The 19,040-nt window shown below is 34.0% G+C and overlaps 1 protein-coding gene across 1 annotated transcript; it reads right to left on the reverse strand.

Annotated features, from left to right (window-relative positions):
• Nucleotides 1-2,953: 2,953 nt before the first annotated feature.
• LOC116032498 (lon protease homolog 1, mitochondrial-like) lies at nt 2,954-16,267 on the reverse strand. Its single transcript, XM_031275089.1, has 20 exons — nt 15,823-16,267; nt 14,725-14,790; nt 13,483-13,674; nt 13,252-13,317; nt 13,033-13,074; nt 12,803-12,925; nt 11,986-12,084; nt 11,081-11,146; nt 10,905-10,991; nt 10,736-10,775; nt 9,856-10,027; nt 9,187-9,311; nt 7,779-7,909; nt 7,590-7,694; nt 7,110-7,223; nt 6,177-6,344; nt 5,118-5,219; nt 4,722-4,988; nt 3,603-4,115; nt 2,954-3,416 (listed from the first exon to the last, which is right to left on the reverse strand). Exons 1-20 carry the CDS (start codon nt 16,123-16,125, stop codon nt 3,231-3,233), a joined length of 2,967 nt encoding a protein of 988 aa, XP_031130949.1. The 5' UTR covers nt 16,126-16,267; the 3' UTR covers nt 2,954-3,230.
• Between the last annotated feature and the right edge of the window lie 2,773 nt (nt 16,268-19,040).

Below are 19,040 nucleotides of genomic sequence, written 5' to 3' on the forward strand. Positions count from 1 at the left end.
TATGACTAAGGAAACTCAGGAATCGTGCCTAAGAAGATAATCGATATAAATGTGGCTTCAATAGCCTGTCATAGGGCCCAGGACGTGACATGTCACATTGTAACATACATAACTTCATTGGACAAAGTCGAGACGAGCATGGACAAGCTAGAGGAATCCTAATGAAGATAATTTTTGGATGCAAGATTGGCTACAAAGGAATTCCCATTCGGAGCCTGAATAAACGAAGTCGGACACGGTAATGTGCCATCACATATCTACTAAGATTTTGACTATATAGAAAGGGAACAAGTTGAGTCTTCTAGAATAGATAATTTGAGAAAGTAAGTTTAATAGAGATAAAGTAATGGACTGTCTGTAGGGTATTTATTGGGGTTGTGGTTGGATAGGAAAAATCTAAGACGATGTGAGCGGATGAGGCGGTGGTGGTGGTTTCGTTGGCCGGCAAAGGCGCAACGTTCTTATATTTTTACTTATTTTATTTAATAATATCTTATAAATTTTCAAATTTTGCTTTTAATTAGTATATAATAGAATTTTAGATATAGTTTTTTTATTTGAATTTTATTCACAAAAGCTAAATTTAATATTACAAAAAAAAAATGAAACAATAATTTGATTGAAGCCTATTTATTCATGTATAACATATATATATTTTAAAAAGATGAAAGTACAAAAGAGTTAATTCCAGCAATGGTCTTTCGACTATGTTGATTTTCTAAAATTAGTCCCCGACTTTTAATTTGGACAATTTAGGTCCCTTGACTTTCAAATTCTTTCCAATGTTGGTCATTTCGTCAAATTTTGGTTAAATTGAGGTCAAATGAAGGGGTAAAATTGTCCGTTTACATGTTTAGTGTATTATTACTCGTATTTCTCCTATCCTATACGTTGTATATATGAATATAATCTCAGTTGAAGTCTCAACCGAAGCCATATAATTTCATTCGAAGTCTCTTCGACTGATATTATATTCATATATATAGCGTATAGGACAGAAGAAATACGAGTATACAAGTGAACGGACAATTTTATCCCTTCATTTGACCTCAATTTAACCAAAATTTGACGAAAGGACCAACATTGGAAAGAATTTGAAAGTCAAGGGACCTAAATTGTCCAAATTAAAAGCCGGGGACTAATTTTGAAAAATCAACATAGTCGAAGGACCATTGCTGGAATTAACTCAAGTACAAAATAACAAACATAGAGATACAAAAGTATTTCTATATTCGAGTAAAAAAAATTAATATTGATTCTTTTGTTAAATTCCATACAAAGAATTTTTTTGTTCAAGTATTTGGTTCTAATTTTCCTATATCATTTGTTCTATTGTAGAATATATGATGTGATATTTTGCAATGATATTTCCATACAACTTGGAAAGCACTATAAAATTTACAAGCTAAGCATACAATACAACTTGGAAAGCACTATAAAATTTCCATGACTACCAGATTCCATCAATAATGAATGTAATCATGCTTTTGAAAAATAAAATAAAATAAAACTAAAAGCTGCAAAGATTGACATTCTCTTTGCTACCATTTCTTTTCCTTTTTTCTTTTCTTTCAAAAAAAAATCCAGCAGCAAAAATCAAGTGCTTTTCTTAATGAAAAGAATTTTAATTCTCTTAAGAAGGAAATGTGGAGAAATTTCACCCAAGCATAAAGTTTCTCCAAGTGAAATTGTTAGGGTGGAAGCTTATCATATCCCAATCAGAGTTGACATAATTGTTAAACATATACTACAAATATGTTAGAGTGAATTAAAAAATATAATATAAATTTTAACATGAACTTTTGTCAAATAATTAGCCCGACTAAATACATATCATTCAAAGTTAAGCATTAAAGATTACAAATAAGGATCCTTGAAAATCATTTTCTTGCATTTTTTTAAAAAAATAAGTTTAGGTTAGAATTTTTTTTTTCCATTTTTTCCGTTTAATTAATCTTCTTATGATAATTTAGAACAAGACACAATATTTCAATTATACTTTTGCATTATTGAAAATGATTTAGGTCATTATAATATTAATATTTTTTTTCTGTATTTCTAAAATGGTACAATAGTACATTACTTTACAAATATTGTACTATTAATTTTTATCAGACAAAATTATTCTTACATCATTATCAGACATGCATACATACATACATACAAGGGATAAGGGTAAAATAAACTCTCAAACTATACTGATTTGTGCAATTAGGCCATTCAACTTTAAAAAGTTCCAATTAAGCCCTCAAACTTGTTATTTAACTTGTTATTTTGGAGCAATCCCCACTAACCTATTTGTGACCTGTAATTGCAGGTCAACTAGAATTCCGACCAATTCCGACGAACACCCGACCAAATTCCGACAACCAAGTCAAAATATCAACTATCATCAATCGTGTCCGGCCAGAGAAAGCCTTCTCCGGCCGTGCAGAAGGAGACCAACTTGGTCGCCATCTCCAGTTGACGGAGATAGCTTGGTCGCCATCACCAATTGACGGAGATAGCCTTCTCTATCGACTAGAGATGGCGACCAGTTGGTTGCCTTTTCCGCTGTCGGAGAAAGCGGCCAAGTTAGTCACCTTTTGCCCGACCAGAGAAAGGGACTAGTCTTCTCCGGCCGAACACAATCGACATCGTCAGTTGTTGATATTTTGACTTGGTTGTCGAAATTTGATCGGATGTTCATCGAAGGTTCGCCGGAACTCTAAGTGACCTGCAACTACTGGTCACAAATAAATTAGATGGTATGATTACTCTAAAATAACAAGTTTAAGAGCCTAATTAGAATTTTTTAAAGTTAAAGGGTCTAATTACACAAATCAATATAATTTAAAGATTTATTTGACCCTTATCTCTATATATAATGATAAGAAGAGTTCAAAGGCGTTGTTGAAATTAATGAAGAAAAGGACTTCCCTTACAATATCAAACTTTTAAGGGCATGTGAAAATAAATAAATAAACTTCTTTATTCAATTATATGAAATTAATGAGATTACAAGCAGAAGAGGGTACATGTCATTGGAAAAACAAAATCTGATCTGCAGATCAATTTTCCCTTGATAAGGAAAAGAATAATAATAAATTCCCTGAAGCTCACTTGAAGCACAATATGTACCAAAGACTCAAAAGCCATGGCCCCTCTAAATCTGTTACAAACATTTAACATGAAAGGATAATAGATGTCTCATGCCTGGTTTCACAGAAACTCCAATGATAAGGATAAACTTAATTTTCAGTGCTCTGGTTATCGCCGAATGCCAAATCATATATTTGAGCATAATCGTCGACAAAGTGCACATCGAGGCCATCCTTCACGTTTGGGGCAAGCTCGTCGAAGTCTCTTCGGTTAGCTGAGGGGAATATTATGGTCTTCACATTGCTGCGCCTTGCTGCAATTGTCTTCTCCTTGACCTATTTTTAGAGACCGAGTAAACTTGGCATTAGTTACATGGCACTTGATAATGTCAGTTATGAAAGTCATAAGCCAACCAACAAATAGCGGAACAAATAGAAATTAGCAGCGCAAGATAAATAATTAAACATGCTCGTGAATGGTGAGAAACGAGAATGACGAAAACCAAAGACAATTTCACATACCCCGCCAATAGGAAGGATCTTTCCGGTGAGAGTAACTTCTCCGGTCATAGCCAGGTCCTTTTTCACATGTTTATTCATGGCAAGAGACAATAGGGATGTGATCATGGTGCAACCGGCACTCGGGCCATCCTTTGGGGTGGCACCAGCAGGTACATGAAGATGAAGTTTGGTATTGGCAAAGAAGGGGTTGTCGGGCTCCTTCTCAAGGAGAATAGTTCGGGCAACAGTGTTAGCAATTTGGGCACTTTCTTTCATAACATCTCCGAGTTGTCCAGTGAGATTGAGTGCCCCTTTCCCGTCACCTTGCTCAACCTTCGTAGTCTCTATATAGAGTGTTGAGCCACCCATTGAAGTCCAAGCAAGACCCATCACAACTCCAATTGGGGTTCGATCATATATACGCTCAGCATGGAAAACAGGTTTGCCAACATAGTCTGCTATATTTGAGGTGTCAATTACCACCTTTTGTATTGTTTTAGCTGCTTCATCACTTTCCTTTGTTTTCTCAGTTTCCTGGGCATTCAATCAAAATAACTACGATCAACATATTGGTGTATTGTAGGTGAAGATAACATCAGCATATCTTACATCATGAAGGTCATGAGATACAGTTTTAAAGTCAACTTTCAGGGGTTTCAGCTGATTAGTAGTAGATTTTTTTTTTTTCATGAAGCCTATCCCCTTAGAGACAAGGAAAAATAAATAAAGAAATGAAAATAAGAAAGTTATATCTATAAAGAAATTATATTCCCCCCCAAGCACTTCTTTTTGGTTGTAAACATTTAGCAGACTATTACGAAGTCAATATAACTACATTATCTTGAATGGTACAATGATGGGCTCTGGCTATAATGGAAGCTAGGGGACAAAGTGTTGCCATCAAGTTTCTTCTATTTCCTCTTATATATTATTTTCCTATTGCTTTTATTTTATGCAGTCTTTTTGATTGGCAAAGGTATATAGAATGCACTCTACAATGTGATAAGAAAGTAAATGGAAACATCACATTGAATTTTGAACCACATTCAAGCAGGCAAGAAACAAGGAAAGCATAAATATAGGACTTAAGCAGAGGTAATAACGCAAATTAATGAACGGTCAAGATACAACTGTATCTACCTCTAATTTGGTTCCTTGATCGATAGGGTTCTTTGTCTGGTCATTCGGTGCTTCTAATACTTCAGCATCTACAGTGTTTCCCGAATCCCTTTCATTACTGCCCCCCTCTACTGACTGAGATCCAATTAGAGTAACTTCCTCAATAGCACTTTCATCTTTTACACTAACAGAATCTGTTTTCACCTCAACTGTCTCGATTACCTCAGCTTCTTCTGCAGCATTTGGAGGCTCAATATATGCTCCTTGGCGGACAAGGTGCAGTGCAATCTGCATTACAGGTGAAGGATAAAAAGAACAATACAGCAATGAGATGGTTTCAGTGCAAAAGAAATTCATAAAAGGTCATCACAGGTTAAACACCGCACAAGCTTAGTAAACGACAGACTAGCTGATGACCTTGCGGTAAATTTTTTCAATTTGCTTCTGGAGATTACGGACACCTGCTTCTCTGCAGTAATTTTCTATTAAAGCAAGAAGGGCTCCATCAGTCAACTCAACCTGAACCAAAGGGGGAGAGAAACATTTGAAAATTCAAAAGCATCAGTATCTCTGCAGAAAATTTTGGAGCATATACAACCATGAAGCAGAAAATTCAGGTTAACAATTAACAGAAATTCTTGCATGTTGTCACAACCCTCTAAACTACCACAAAAATTTTGCGACTGAAATTGAACAAATTACTAAAGAAACTGATGAATCCCATGACTTAAAGTGATATAAAGATGTGGTATATTTAACACCACTGGATTGCCACAATAGAAGATACTCTCCCTACTAATATCTTGTATCAAAGGTAACACTGATCTCCCTGACATTGTTTGTACCCCCTTTCTTACTCAATTTCCATAAGCAATGCAATGTCAACTACGCCGTTTCAATTTCTGAATTTGCTTAACTATTTGTTTCTGAAGAGAATAAAGCTAGATATAATGACAGGTATATGCAAGTAGTGCCTGCAACCAATATGCTACCATGATGCTGATACATGTTTCTCAAAACTAGAGATCAATACATGTTAAATTAAAAATAAGAGCCTTTCTGCAACCAATCTTGCTCACGGGCCTAATATGCATATAATTCATTTAAATAGATGAGACACAATGTAACCAATCATTATTGCATGGACCATGGTCCACACAGCTGTGTGGACTATAAATATAAAGTACATTTTTAATATACTAAAAGTACATTATTTTTGTACATAAAATACATTATTTTAGAGTACATTATTTAAGTACTGAAAGTACATTATTTTATATATACTATCAAATAATGTACCTTCAGTACAAAAATAATGTACCTTTAGTATAATAAAAATGTACTTTTTATTTTTGGTCCACACAGCTGTGTGGACCATGGTCCATGCAATAATTTGCCCAATGCGACTGGTTGGGCCATATTTAGTAAATATATTCTTTACAGAGAGGGAACAAAAAGTTAGAAAGGGTCTGGAACCTGTTCAGGCTTAATGCCGCATGCTTCACGAGTGGCTTTCTCTAAATAATCCCTTGCAATATGAACCTTCTCATCGGTGATATAACCTGCAATGGAAATTACCTCCATTCTGTCCAAAAGAGGATTTGGTATCATTTCCACAACATTTGCTGTGCAAACAAACAAAACCTGCAACAGATCACAATCTCTTTTCATCAAAAGGTGACAATATAGCATCTCTATGTACATCAGTACAGATCACAATCTCTTTTTTCAGTCTTAAGTTCCTTCATGACAAGTAAAACTAGCAATCTTAAATCATATAATCTCAACATAAGACCAATCAGCACAGATCATTCCTCCACAGACTTCCATTTCTGAGGTTAAATAAAGGGGATACTAATAGACTATATGAACATGGTAGCTAAGCTCACAGAATGCATCTGAGTTAAAATTAAAAATAACAGGCATCTGAGCTAAAACATGCAGAAGATCAATAATCAAAAGAGCTCAAACTAGAAACAAAATAAAATAAAATAAAAAATACATATAAAATTTAAAAGGAAAAAATGAAACTACAGTGATAAGTAACAAGGTGCAGAGAAGAATAAATTACTTCTGTAGCTATTTTGTATATACTCCATATATTTGTTGTTTGATAGATTAGTTTAATGCTCAATCTTGAGTTGGATGTATGGTATAAAAATGCAAATCTTTACTGAGTAACTGAATGGTTAGTCAAAAGAAAGAACATTTTCTTACAGAATACAGAATATTCCTTATTTCCAACTCTTAAAATGTGGCAGTAAGTAATTTAGTCAAGGACTCAAGGAGAAAAACAACATTTTTTATGCTGATATGTAATTTTAACATTATATTAGCTCAAGTGAGACTGCATTATGACAAAGAATGAAATACAACTCCTTTGGTTTCAAAATTAATCAAACCACCAACCTTTGATAAATCAATGGGGACATCAAGATAGTGATCCAGAAAATTTGCATTCTGCTCTGGATCAAGGAGTTCCAACATAGCACTTGCTGGATCACCAGCATGCCCCCTTCCCAACTGCCAGTTGCCACAGAAGCAAATATTAAATAAATTAATAAATAAATAAAAGACGAGGACCGACGTCAATTAGCCTGTAGACTGACCTCAACTCAAAACAAACAAATAAATAATTTTTTAGAAATACTGTCTCAAGCAAACTTTGGGTTGTAGCAATCCATATTCTTTCCTTGTTTATTTTGTCAGTAAAGGAAAGAAGAGGTTTAAAAAAAACAAAGATTTGTTTTTGTGGGTGGAAGAGGGTGGGGGGTTGAAGAAGACGCCACAACAATTTTTATTTGAATAGAAAACATTTTTCGCTTAAATAATAAATAACAGCTAGCAAACATATTTATTGATTCAGGTAATTATGCATGTCATAAATACCTTGTCAATCTCATCAATCAAAACTAGAGGATTAGCTGTTCCAACGCTTTTCAAGCATTGAACCATCTTCCCTGGCATGGCACCAATATAAGTTCGCCTATGTCCCTTGAGGTAAACTTTAATGTCAGTATTGGTAGTCAACAATGATAAATAACCAATTATGCCAATATAGGTTCTTGCTCTGTGTACCTTAATTTCAGCAACATCAGACAGACCCCCTACAGAAAACCTGTAGAATTTACGGTTCAAAGCACGTGCAATTGAACGACCAATGCTGGTTTTCCCAACTCCGGGCGGGCCAGAAAGACAGATAATTTTTCCTATAATTTGATGATTAGAAAACATAACCTTACAGTCAAACAAAATCTTGAGAAGACCTAAGGCAGAACAAACACATACTAAGGTAACATGTATGCCAAGGACAACTTTATAGCATCTAAGACATTGCTAAGACATTCTATTGATTCTTGGCACCTATGTTTTTATGTTTTGTTTCTTGGTTTCCCTTCCAAGTGTTTTTACTTGCATTTAGATGTCTACTTGTTCCAACTCACATAAACACTCAAGGGTTCTCTTCCAAAATAGGTGTATTGCATGTTTGATTTCAAAAATGTTAGAAGCAAATTAAGGCAGAGCCACTTTACAAATATATACTGTTCGCCAACAAATTAGGTAACATCAACAAAATGAAAGTCACTTATACTAGAGGAGAAATTTTCAAATATAGTGGATTAGTGAAAGTCAATCTTTTATCTTTGCCATATCACCTGGATTGCAAAAGCGCATATTGGGTCAAGTCACTTTTCTCCAATCCATGAGAAGGTACATCCTCAAACAATCTCAAGTGAACTACTGACCTACTGTTATATTAAGATACATCATCTCTAAGCAAGCCATATAACTTATATTTAATCCCTCACATCTCAAGCCATAACTCAGAGCTCAGCAATTTAAACTGAAGGCACAACTGATCAAGCAAATGTATAGCATACATGCAAAGCACATAAGCAATGGTGTGAATAGAATAAACTGTTTATGTCGTTCTTCACTGAGTATAACAGGGAAATGACTTGGAAACAAACAGAAGGTTTAGGGGTGTCTATATTTTAAATATTGTACAAGACTTGTACCAAGAAGGGAGCAACTTTCAGCACTTTTCAGCCCCAAAAGTCAATTTTATTCTTGAATATGTGACCAACTGTTTTCAAACAATATAATTCAAACCATCTTTATAGTAGTGTAAAATCAGAAGTGGTCAACTGCAATGAAATGGAGCCAATACTATGCCCAAAATCAGTTTATACAGTACTTAGAGTTGAGAAATATCATCATAACAAAATTAAACAAACATCAGAATAGAAATTAAGATAAAATCCTAAAATAAATTAAAACTAAAAAATAGCTTCATCAAAAGTTTAGAACATTAGCGAGTTGCTCTGGACAAAATTTAATCCACTTATGTTGCACCAGTCTCTGTTTATCTGATGCATTATTTACACACATTTTTGGTAGTTATGTATTAATTGTTCAAGGAGATGAATAGAGGATCTTGCAACATTGTCATAGTCATGTAGTAATGAGATAAAAAGTTACCAACCTTGTGAAGTTCCTCTAAGTTTTCCCACAGCTATGAACTCCAGTATTCTCTCTTTAACATCACTTAGTCCATAATGGTCTTCATCAAGTATTTTCTGTGCTCCTAACACATCAAAGTTCTCATTGCTGCATTTATGTTACAAGGATATTATTCAGAAATTGGTGCAGCATAACTATAATGCAAAAGTGCTAAAATCAGCAGCAGCAAATCAGAACTAAAATTTGATTAAAACTAGATTTCTTCTTATTTCAAAAAATTGATTACAACTATCCAAAACAAGAAACATCTTTAACTGCTTAGTGAAATAGGTATAAATGATGTTTGTTCACATCTTCACAGCATAAGCAGCTGGTTACAGTGCATAGTTGCATACCAATTCTTGCAGCTATCATAACTAAATTAATATCTCAATCAGAGAGCAGCTAACTGAAATGTTGCAGCATATGTATTCAGATCTATTTCACAAATTCTCTCCATCTGACTTTTGAAATGAGATAATTCTCTTCCATCATTTAAAGTGTGAACTGCCCCCTCCCCTTTCTTTTATGTCCATCCCAGATTCATAACTAATTTTAGATTAAAATATTATTCTAACATAAAATTTATAATAAATAAAAATTTAAAAAATAAATAAAAAATAAAAAATAAAAAAAAAGTAGAACAGCAAACCTGTAAGTGCCCCATGGCAAAGCAGTCAACCAATCTAAATAGTTACGTGTCACGTTAAATTCACTAGAACTCGCTTCAAGTAGTTGGAGTTTGGTCAGTTCTTCTTCAATAACTTGCATGACATGTGCTGGGATCTTATCCTTATTAGGCTCTAGTCTTTCTCTGAACTTTGCTGCAGTCAAAGATAAAGGATAATGAAACCACAACAATACGCACGTACAAAGTAGAAAAGAAAAACCAGCACTGGCCACAGCTCAAACCTATTTCCTCTCAGATGTAGATAATGAAAGATGAGGGATGGATAATCTCATTTGAGCAGGATATTTAATTTCATCAATGAAAAAGAAAGGCAGAAAAGGAGGTAATTCAGTTAGAAGCATTCTATCAAAAGCACTAGTATCTAAGCATGTCCATACAGCAAGCTCATTTTATAAGTTCATGTGAGCAGAATAGTTAATTTCATCAAAGAAAAAGAAAGTGACAAAAGGCTTACGATCAAAAAGACAAGCACTTTAAATGCTAGGTGATGTTATGTCATGCTCTTAAAAATTATTTTAACATTTTCTTTTCAATATAATAAGTTAGTCAAAGTGTTTCACATAAATGAGAAAAGTGGGTGGCATCTACAGCACTGCTTAGAGCACACTTCCACAACCTTCAACAATAAATAAATAAATGAAATGACAATATAAATGCTATGAACATCTCTTGGCCCAAATTTAAAATGAGTATAAAGAAAGCACAATAAATGATATTGCAAAAGCATTTATTTAAATTACATTTAAGAATCTGTGCCCTTAGCTACACAAAGTATGTTGCTTTTTCCAATACCATATCCAATAAATCATTAAAGATCAATGACAATTAGAAGAGAACTGACCTGAGAGAGCTGTTTTGTCATCAGTCTCCAGTCCCAGTTCCTGCATTAACCCAAATCAGATTAAAAAAAAAAAAAAAAAAAAAATTATTGCATGCTGATGCAAATAAAACTTTTACACTACTAATATTGAAGAATGTAACATAAGAAAACCATGACATGAACCACTTACCTTCTTTATGGCCTTCAGTTGCTCATTTAGCAAGTAACGCCGCTGCTCCCCGCTTACCTTTTCTTCAATAGCCTTTGCTATTGATTCCTTGGTGAAAAAGGGAAGTAAATTTTAATGATAAACTCAAATTGCTGAATGAGAGCTCTATTATCTATCCTCAATCTCATAAGTGATACCTGGATCCTACTTATCTCCATTTCTTTCTTCACTAATTCCAAAGTAAGTTGTAGGCGCTTATGCACCTGCATTAGGGAGATATAGCAAATTCATTTTCAGCAGCACACAAAACAAACTCAATTTGGATAAAGATGCAGGCAAAACACCAACTCACTACCATCACCATACAGAACAAACATATTTGTCATAAAGATGAAGACAATAAAAATATCCAGCAAAAGTAGAAGTGTCAATATAACATCAAAGTTTACATTAAGCAATAATGAGTCGTCATAACCATATGAATCCTATGTCAAAGAGTGGCTTAACCTTTGTAGGAAAAAACAAAAGCAGCATATGTGACTATCTACCTTCGGCATTAGATTTTTATGCCATGCATCACAATACATCTACCCTATATTATATTAAATAATAAATATGTAAAGTCTTTAAATGAAAATTTTATTTAATGTTAATCACACACCCACAAACATATATAAGTTCAACATGTGAAAATGACGAACAAAATTTTCCATGAAACAGATTGTCAGCTACAACAAAAAGTCAATATAGCCAATATGCTTAATTTTGAATGATTTAGGTGACCAGAAAGACAGTGTAGTAAGCACTAGACACAATCATATATATTGTATTAAAGACTTTTACTTTTAGTTGACCAGTATCTTTCTATTCTGAACCTTAGGTCGTTTAGAAAAGCATTCATATGTAGCATCTAGTAAGCATCGAACACCCACTAAAGGGTGTTCAGAGGGTCTTTAAAAATATTGCATAAATATGGACAATATCAATCTACCACTACAAATTCATGAAGTGCGAATTATAACAATACAAAATTCCTTACAAGAAAACAAAAGTTCCAAAAGTTGCATAATTAGTTGTCAAATAAGGTAGCACAGGAGCTTACATCTAGCTCTTCAAGAACTTCCTGGCACTGTAGTTTGTTAGCACCAGATATTGCTGCTCCAAAATCTGCTAGCCTTGCATATGTAAACTCACCTATATGCTGTAGGTTCAAGAAGTAAGAATATGGAATAAACAGATTCTTACATACACACAAAAGTCCCCACACAAATTACCTGACATTCAACATAGACAATCTAGAAGAATATGTGTGTTGTGTACAAAATAGATATAGACAAGTCATCCAAAAGCAAAGATCACAATTATTCTTAATAAATGTATTTTACAGAAAAAAAATGGGATAAAAACTATAAAGTCCTGTTTGAAAACCCCAAAATGATTTTGCAAATCAAATTAATGAGACAGATCAAAATAATCATCCATAAGCATGAAAAGATTATGTGAGTATATCATACTCTGAAGTTGTGAGAATTTAATCCATATTACTACCTTCAGACAAATATAAGTATTAGCAGGACCTTTCATACTCAAACCCAAGAAGCAGGAAAGTGTCATACATTTAAAACCAATGCTACATCTCTGTAACCTGATTTTTTAATTTCATTTTTTTTAATCTTTGTAAACAACCTAAGTAAGAGCCGCAGTGGTGATTCAATGAACTATAATTTTGACTGGCAGAGAGGAAAGAAAGGCAGGTACACAAGCAGGAAGCATCGCTAAAGGTATATTACTATAAAGTGCAACTTCTTGTTGCTGCATATGAAAGAGTGTTGTTATCATTGAATCACTGATTCACTGGAAATGATTAAAAGTAAAACAACACAGCATATAAAAGAGCATTGTTGTTAGAGGATCCATACTGTAGTGTATGTTTGAACATGATCTCTCCACAGAGAACTTGTCTTCAAGACACTTCTCAGGGTTGATATAACTTCAAAAGATGTTGCCTTGATAACATCATCATCTTTGTTGTATGGTTTCTCCTGCAGGACAACTAAGAAGCAAATTAAAAGAGAATGGTAATGAAAGTCAAGTTTCAATCAAGTTCATCATCCCAATGGAGAAGAATCTAGAAATGTTCAATGCATGCCTTGAGATGGTCGACGTTTACAGTTAGCGGCTCTTCATTAACCTGTGCAGAAAAATGTATTATTTCAATCAAGTAGCACCACACAAATTTTAAAGTTAACTGATCACAGTCAAAAATTGAATGCATGTCGGCATTCTTAACAACATTATACAGATCTTTATATAACTGTGCACAAAGAGAAGTGATGAGCAATGTCTGAGAAGCAGAACAACCACTTACAATTTCTGTTATTCGAATTCGTCTATGACCAATAAGAACAACCTGATCTCCTTGAATACTTGAAATCTATTAAATCAAATCAATATTGACTGATGATGAGAATGTCATTGATGATGATAATTATAATTATAATAATAATAATAATAATAATAATAATAATAATAACAACAACAACAACAACAACAACAATAACCTAAAGCAACAACATAAATAAAAGAGCTGTAAACTTACCTGAGCAAGTGTACCAACTTCATGAAGACGGTCAAACAAATCTTTTCCTTTAAGCTCATATATGTTTTTATCTGTATCTGAGCCAGATACAATACTAGGGTCAGTCCCTGGCTCATCTTTCAGAAGGAAAGCACCAGCATAAGGTGCTTGCCTTTTTCGACTTTCAACTAATGCTGCTAAGAGCTTGGGATCCTGTACATGAGATAGGAATTTAAAAACCGACCCTTAAATTAATTTGTAGCAAGTTCTCTTTATTAATGTAATTTCATCAATGATGATCAGTAGCCAAATTTTGCTTTAGAGTGAAGGCTATTTATAAATAAACCATTGAAACAAGCATCTATAAAACCAGATGCCAGCACCATGCTTCAAGTTCATGTCAAATATTCAATGCAGAAAACTAGCTTCTGTAAACTTGGATACAAACATCAATACTGCATGAGGGAGAAGATAGGCATCACAAACAAACAAACAAACAAAAATTATGGCCACCTATCTGAAAGAATTTTCATTTTTTTAGCTTCAAAGTTCAAAAACTTTTTAATGATAAGACTGACTCAGCAAATAGGTTCAATACTAACTGCACATTTGGTTCACCGAATGAATTTTGAGGAAATAGGAATCACATTCTATCGGGAATGGAATAGACAAACAATATAATAGGAATTCAATTTGTTTGGTTCGTGAAATGAATAGATTCAAGAATTGTATTCTAATTTTTACTTGGATTAAGGAATAAAAATACAATAAACATTCAAAAGACAAAATTACCCTCCACACTAATATATGTATGTATACACTATATATATATATATATATATATATATATATATATATATGCACACACACACACATCATCATCATCATATATATATATATATATATGCACGCACACACACATCATCATCATCATCATAATAATAATAATAATAATAATAAGAATTATTATTATTATTATTATTATTATTATTATTATAAAATACATTTATAGTACAGAACAAAAATAAATAAGGATAAATTAGGTATTATCAAATATAACCTATTCTTGAGAACTCAAGAATAGCTTAATACCAAGATCCCCCTTGGAATAGCTATTCCCCTTGCAAGGGGAATAGATCATTCCCAAAAATAAAATGACTTACCAAATGATAGAATAGGTCTATTCCCGGGAATGCTATTTCATTCTCAACCTATTCCGTGAACCAAACATGTTGTATGGGAATCTAAGATTTAGAACCATACCTTTACATAGATTGGCATATAAAACCCAGGAAATAATGGTCTATGTGGCAATGGCAATGCTATAACCTGCAACAAGAAATAAGAACTTCCATTACCATGTAGAACAAGAAGGGACGAAACTAAGAGCAAATAAATTATAATGCAGTTAAAGCATAGTCAAAATTTTGTTTGTAAAAAAGAATATATCAATTGCATTACTTAATGACAAATTAAAAGAGGGGGAAAAAAAGAATCAAGCTCCAACTTAAGTTGAGTTGCTTTAACACCAATTAAAGTCTACATTCAATTGATGATAACTTTATACTCTATTATGTTTTAGTTTGCTGTCCAATTTTATTTTAATTTTCATAAGCAAGCATAAAAATAAAAAAAAATAAAAATAAAAATAAAAAAAGCACAAAACTTTGGATCCATGAGTCTGCTCAAAAGGATTAGAGAGAGGGAAATTTGTAATATCTGTAAAGCATCTGCTCTTCCCTTTTGCAGTTTCAACTATTTCCTTTGAAATTATTCATTTAAACCTCACAGTCTACCACTTTCCTATTAAAATCAACTACTTAAGCCGAAAAGCAGCTAAAATCAAGCTTATAATCCCTTCACTATCCACTTATCCAGTCTAGGGGTGCACTCCTTTCACATTTCCTATGTATAAAATGCCTTCCAGTATTTGAATTGATGCCATATCAACAGCTATAATATGAAAGTTATATGACTGATTGATAGAAGCCCAAGTAAATTTTATCAAAAGCATGAAACTTCAATGTATTGAGAATTAGTATTACATGTTAATATGTTATCACATTGCAAAGTTAAAAACCTAATGATCTGATTATCACTGCTGGGGTCCAATTGAAATAATTTCAGTTATGGATTTTGGTCTAGCCAGATTTTATAGGCATTTTAGAACATAACATTGAGTGCTATAATATTTCAAATTTTCCAAATTATGAGCTAGGAGAAAATTTATTTCACATATGTGGATGAATGTTCAACTATAAACACAATTTGACTTAGATTACCCTTAAAACCAATCAAGTAAAGCAAAAGCATACATATGCATTCTACGGTTCTACCAGTTCCTATAGAGCTAGAGCTAACCGTTAGGCAATCTTCGGGCCGGAACACGGTTGGGACCATAGCGGACGAGGTTTTAGATTCAACAGCTTCTTCGCCTTCGGGCTCGGCCCGCTTGGCTTCGGACTCGGCAGCCGGGTCGGACCCATCCGTAGAGTCCGAACAGAAGAATCGCCGGTAGAGATAAGGGCCATTTTGCCTGGAGCTTCTGAGTGAATTCAGAAAGCGTAGCAATGGCGCGTTCGACCCAGTTCCAATTCGGACAGGGGAGCCAAAAGCCGACGAAACGGCGCTGAACCTAGAGTTGGATGTGAGGACCTTCAACATGGATGGAAAGAGCGATAAAACGAGATGAAAGTCGGGAACTTGGGCGAAGAGTGCGTGTTTTCCTCTAAACAGGGACGTGAACCGCCATTGATGAATTCTTGAAGAAGAAGCTGTTTTCTGGGGCTCTCAGGGTTAAAGCCCTGTCTAAACCCTTCAACACAATTACACTACCCATTTTGTCCTTTCATGTTATCTGAGTTTTGTATAGTTTGAATGGGCAAAAATGTCATTTTAGCTCTTATATTTTGAAACAACCAAAGGGTGGGCAAATTATATATTGGACCATGGTCTAAAACAATGTCAACACTTGTTCCGTGTCGCTCCGCGTAGGGAGATCTACTTGTATAACATATTCAGTTCCATTTTATATACATTTCAGCACAATTGTAGTTTCATTTTGTTCCAAATATAGTTTCTTTGACATTATATAGATACAATAGTCTTATTATAGTGAAACATGTTATTGAATTTCATTTTATACACATTGTAGTCTAATTACAACTCTATTAAATTATGATTCTAATTCAACTACAGTTTCATTGGACAATATACACCCAAATATGTGAAACTGTTTTTCAATTTCATTTTATATACATAGTAGTTTCATTACAATACAATCATAGTATCATTTCGATATAACTACAGTTTCATTGGACAATATACACTCAAATTCGTGAAAGTGTTATTTAGTTTCATTTTATATACACTATAGTTTCATTACAACACAACTACATTATCATTTCAATATAACTACAATTTCATTGGACAATATACACTCAAATATATGAAATTGTTATTCAGTTTCATTACAATACAACTACAGTATCATTTCGATATAATTACAGTTTCATTGGACAATATACACTCAATATGTGAGACATATTATTAAGTTTCATTTTATACATGTTGCGATTTCATTTCAACACAACTAAAATATCATTTCAATTTAATTACAGTTTCATTTGATAATACAAACACAATATGTGAGACATTTCCATTTTAGGGTGTGTTTGGAAAGCAGGAAAATTACTCCTGGAAAATGTTTTATGGAAAATGAGTTATTTTTCATAAAATAGTTTGATTTACAGTGTTTGGTTGCATTCTGGAAAAATGTCTTTTGTATGTTTGGCTCATTTTCCGAAAAATGAGTAGAAATGTATAATTATATATTTTTATTATTTTATTTAAAAGATAAAAATATATAAACTAATAATATTTATTATAAATAAAATAAATTAAAAAATTTTAAAAAAACAAAAGCATTTGTTGTCGCTACTCTGGTTTCCGGCAGAAACCAGTCCGCCGGTCTGAGAGAGCGATAGCTTGAGCCGTCCCTCTCTCAAACAACGCCATTTTCTTGAAAATTGCACTAATTTTCTGTGGTCAACGGAAAATGTTTTCCGTTGACCACATTTTCTGGAGGTTGCCAAACACCCAAAACCCAGAAAATGATTTCCATAAATCATTTTCTGGGTTACCAAACACACTCTTAAATGCATATTGTAGTTTCATTTTGTTATGAATACACAAAAATAAGGGATCTGTTAAAACTTAACGGCATCCGTTTCTTTACTTAAAGAAACGACGCTGATTTTGGACCATGGTCCATAGTATAACGACTGCAAAGGGTTTGCACCGAGTGGTTTGGGACAAGTTGAGTTGCATGACTATTCAGGAGAATCATATTTCACTTAAGGGGCATTTGATTCAAGTTATTTATGATAATAAGGATTATATTGGGTTGGTTATGTAACATTCTTATGTCTCGTTAGAATTATGTAACTTTCTGATAGAATTAAATATACCCTCTGCATCAGATTTTTCCATATATTTGAAAGAAAGTGATTCACTCAACATCCTTAGATATTGTAAGATTCCCTTACCTTTTTACTTACTTTGCCTTTTGATTTTTAGCTTCCCCACACAACATTCTCCCTATTTCATTGATTCTTGGTATACTTTCTTTTTGGTTTCTTTGCTATCATCCATGCACCAAAGTATTTCGTGATTTCCGGTCTAATTAAGGTAGTTTCCATAGACAAGTTATCCTTTCCATTCCCACCATCGTTTTGACCGTTATCGGCACCAGAGTTATTTTCCGGCCAATTTTCACCATCCACGTTCGTAACTTGGGTGGTATCCTCCTTTTGGTTCAAACGGCAGCCCTCGGCGTTGTGCCCATACATCCCACAATTGAAACAGATAAGATGCAAGCCTTCATACACTATCGGACGAACCCTATTCCTCAACGTAAACTTAGCAAGCAACGAACACAGACCCTCGCAAAATTAGCCCTCGAGACTAAGCTAGTTGCAATATCAATATTAATTGGACGACTGATTTTCGCCCTAACTCTCATCAGAAAATTATAGTCGAAATACTCGACTGGTAGACATGGAAACCAAATCCATACGATTATGCTCTCAATTTTGTTTGTAAAGGGTTTGAAGTTCGACACCCATTCCTTGACTATGAGGTAGTGGTCTATGACCATCCATGGTCTTCCATACTTTGCAAATTCATAGTCATCCACATACGCAAACTTATTCACCAAAAAATACCCGTTGTCGACAGTCATCAACTCCATTTTCGTATTTGGTCGCCATAATGACGTAAGTCTCTTTAGGAGGTAACCATAGCCAACACTTCTACCCATCACCTTCACAATTAGGGTTTGTTTCTATTTACTTCACAACCGCACCTTCTCCTCCCTCGTAAGCCTGATGACCAGGCAACTCTTATCCCCATCGTCATCGCCTTCCTCCTCATCGTCAGACACCAGATCAATCTCCTCATCCATCTGCAACCACTCTGCATGGTCTCATTTGCCACGATCTGTTTGAAGGATAAAGGTCATGTCTGCTTCTCAGTTCCTATTGCTTCCTTCGATCTCTCATTTCCAGTCGACGGGGACT

The sequence above is a fragment of the Ipomoea triloba genome, chromosome 10, assembly GCF_003576645.1.
Source record: "Ipomoea triloba cultivar NCNSP0323 chromosome 10, ASM357664v1".
Taxonomy (NCBI): domain Eukaryota; kingdom Viridiplantae; phylum Streptophyta; class Magnoliopsida; order Solanales; family Convolvulaceae; genus Ipomoea; species Ipomoea triloba.

Coding starts and splice junctions, on each gene's coding strand:
- LOC116032498 (XM_031275089.1), bottom strand. CDS start 16,125: ATGTTGAAGGTCCTCACATCCAACTCTAGGTTCAGCGCCGTTTCGTCG. Junction 10,992..11,080: donor TGGAGATAAGTAGGATCCAG/GTATCACTTATG, acceptor TTTTTCACCAAG/GAATCAATAGCAAAGGCTAT. Junction 4,116..4,721: donor ATCAAGGAACCAAATTAGAG/GTAGATACAGTT, acceptor TTGAATGCCCAG/GAAACTGAGAAAACAAAGGA.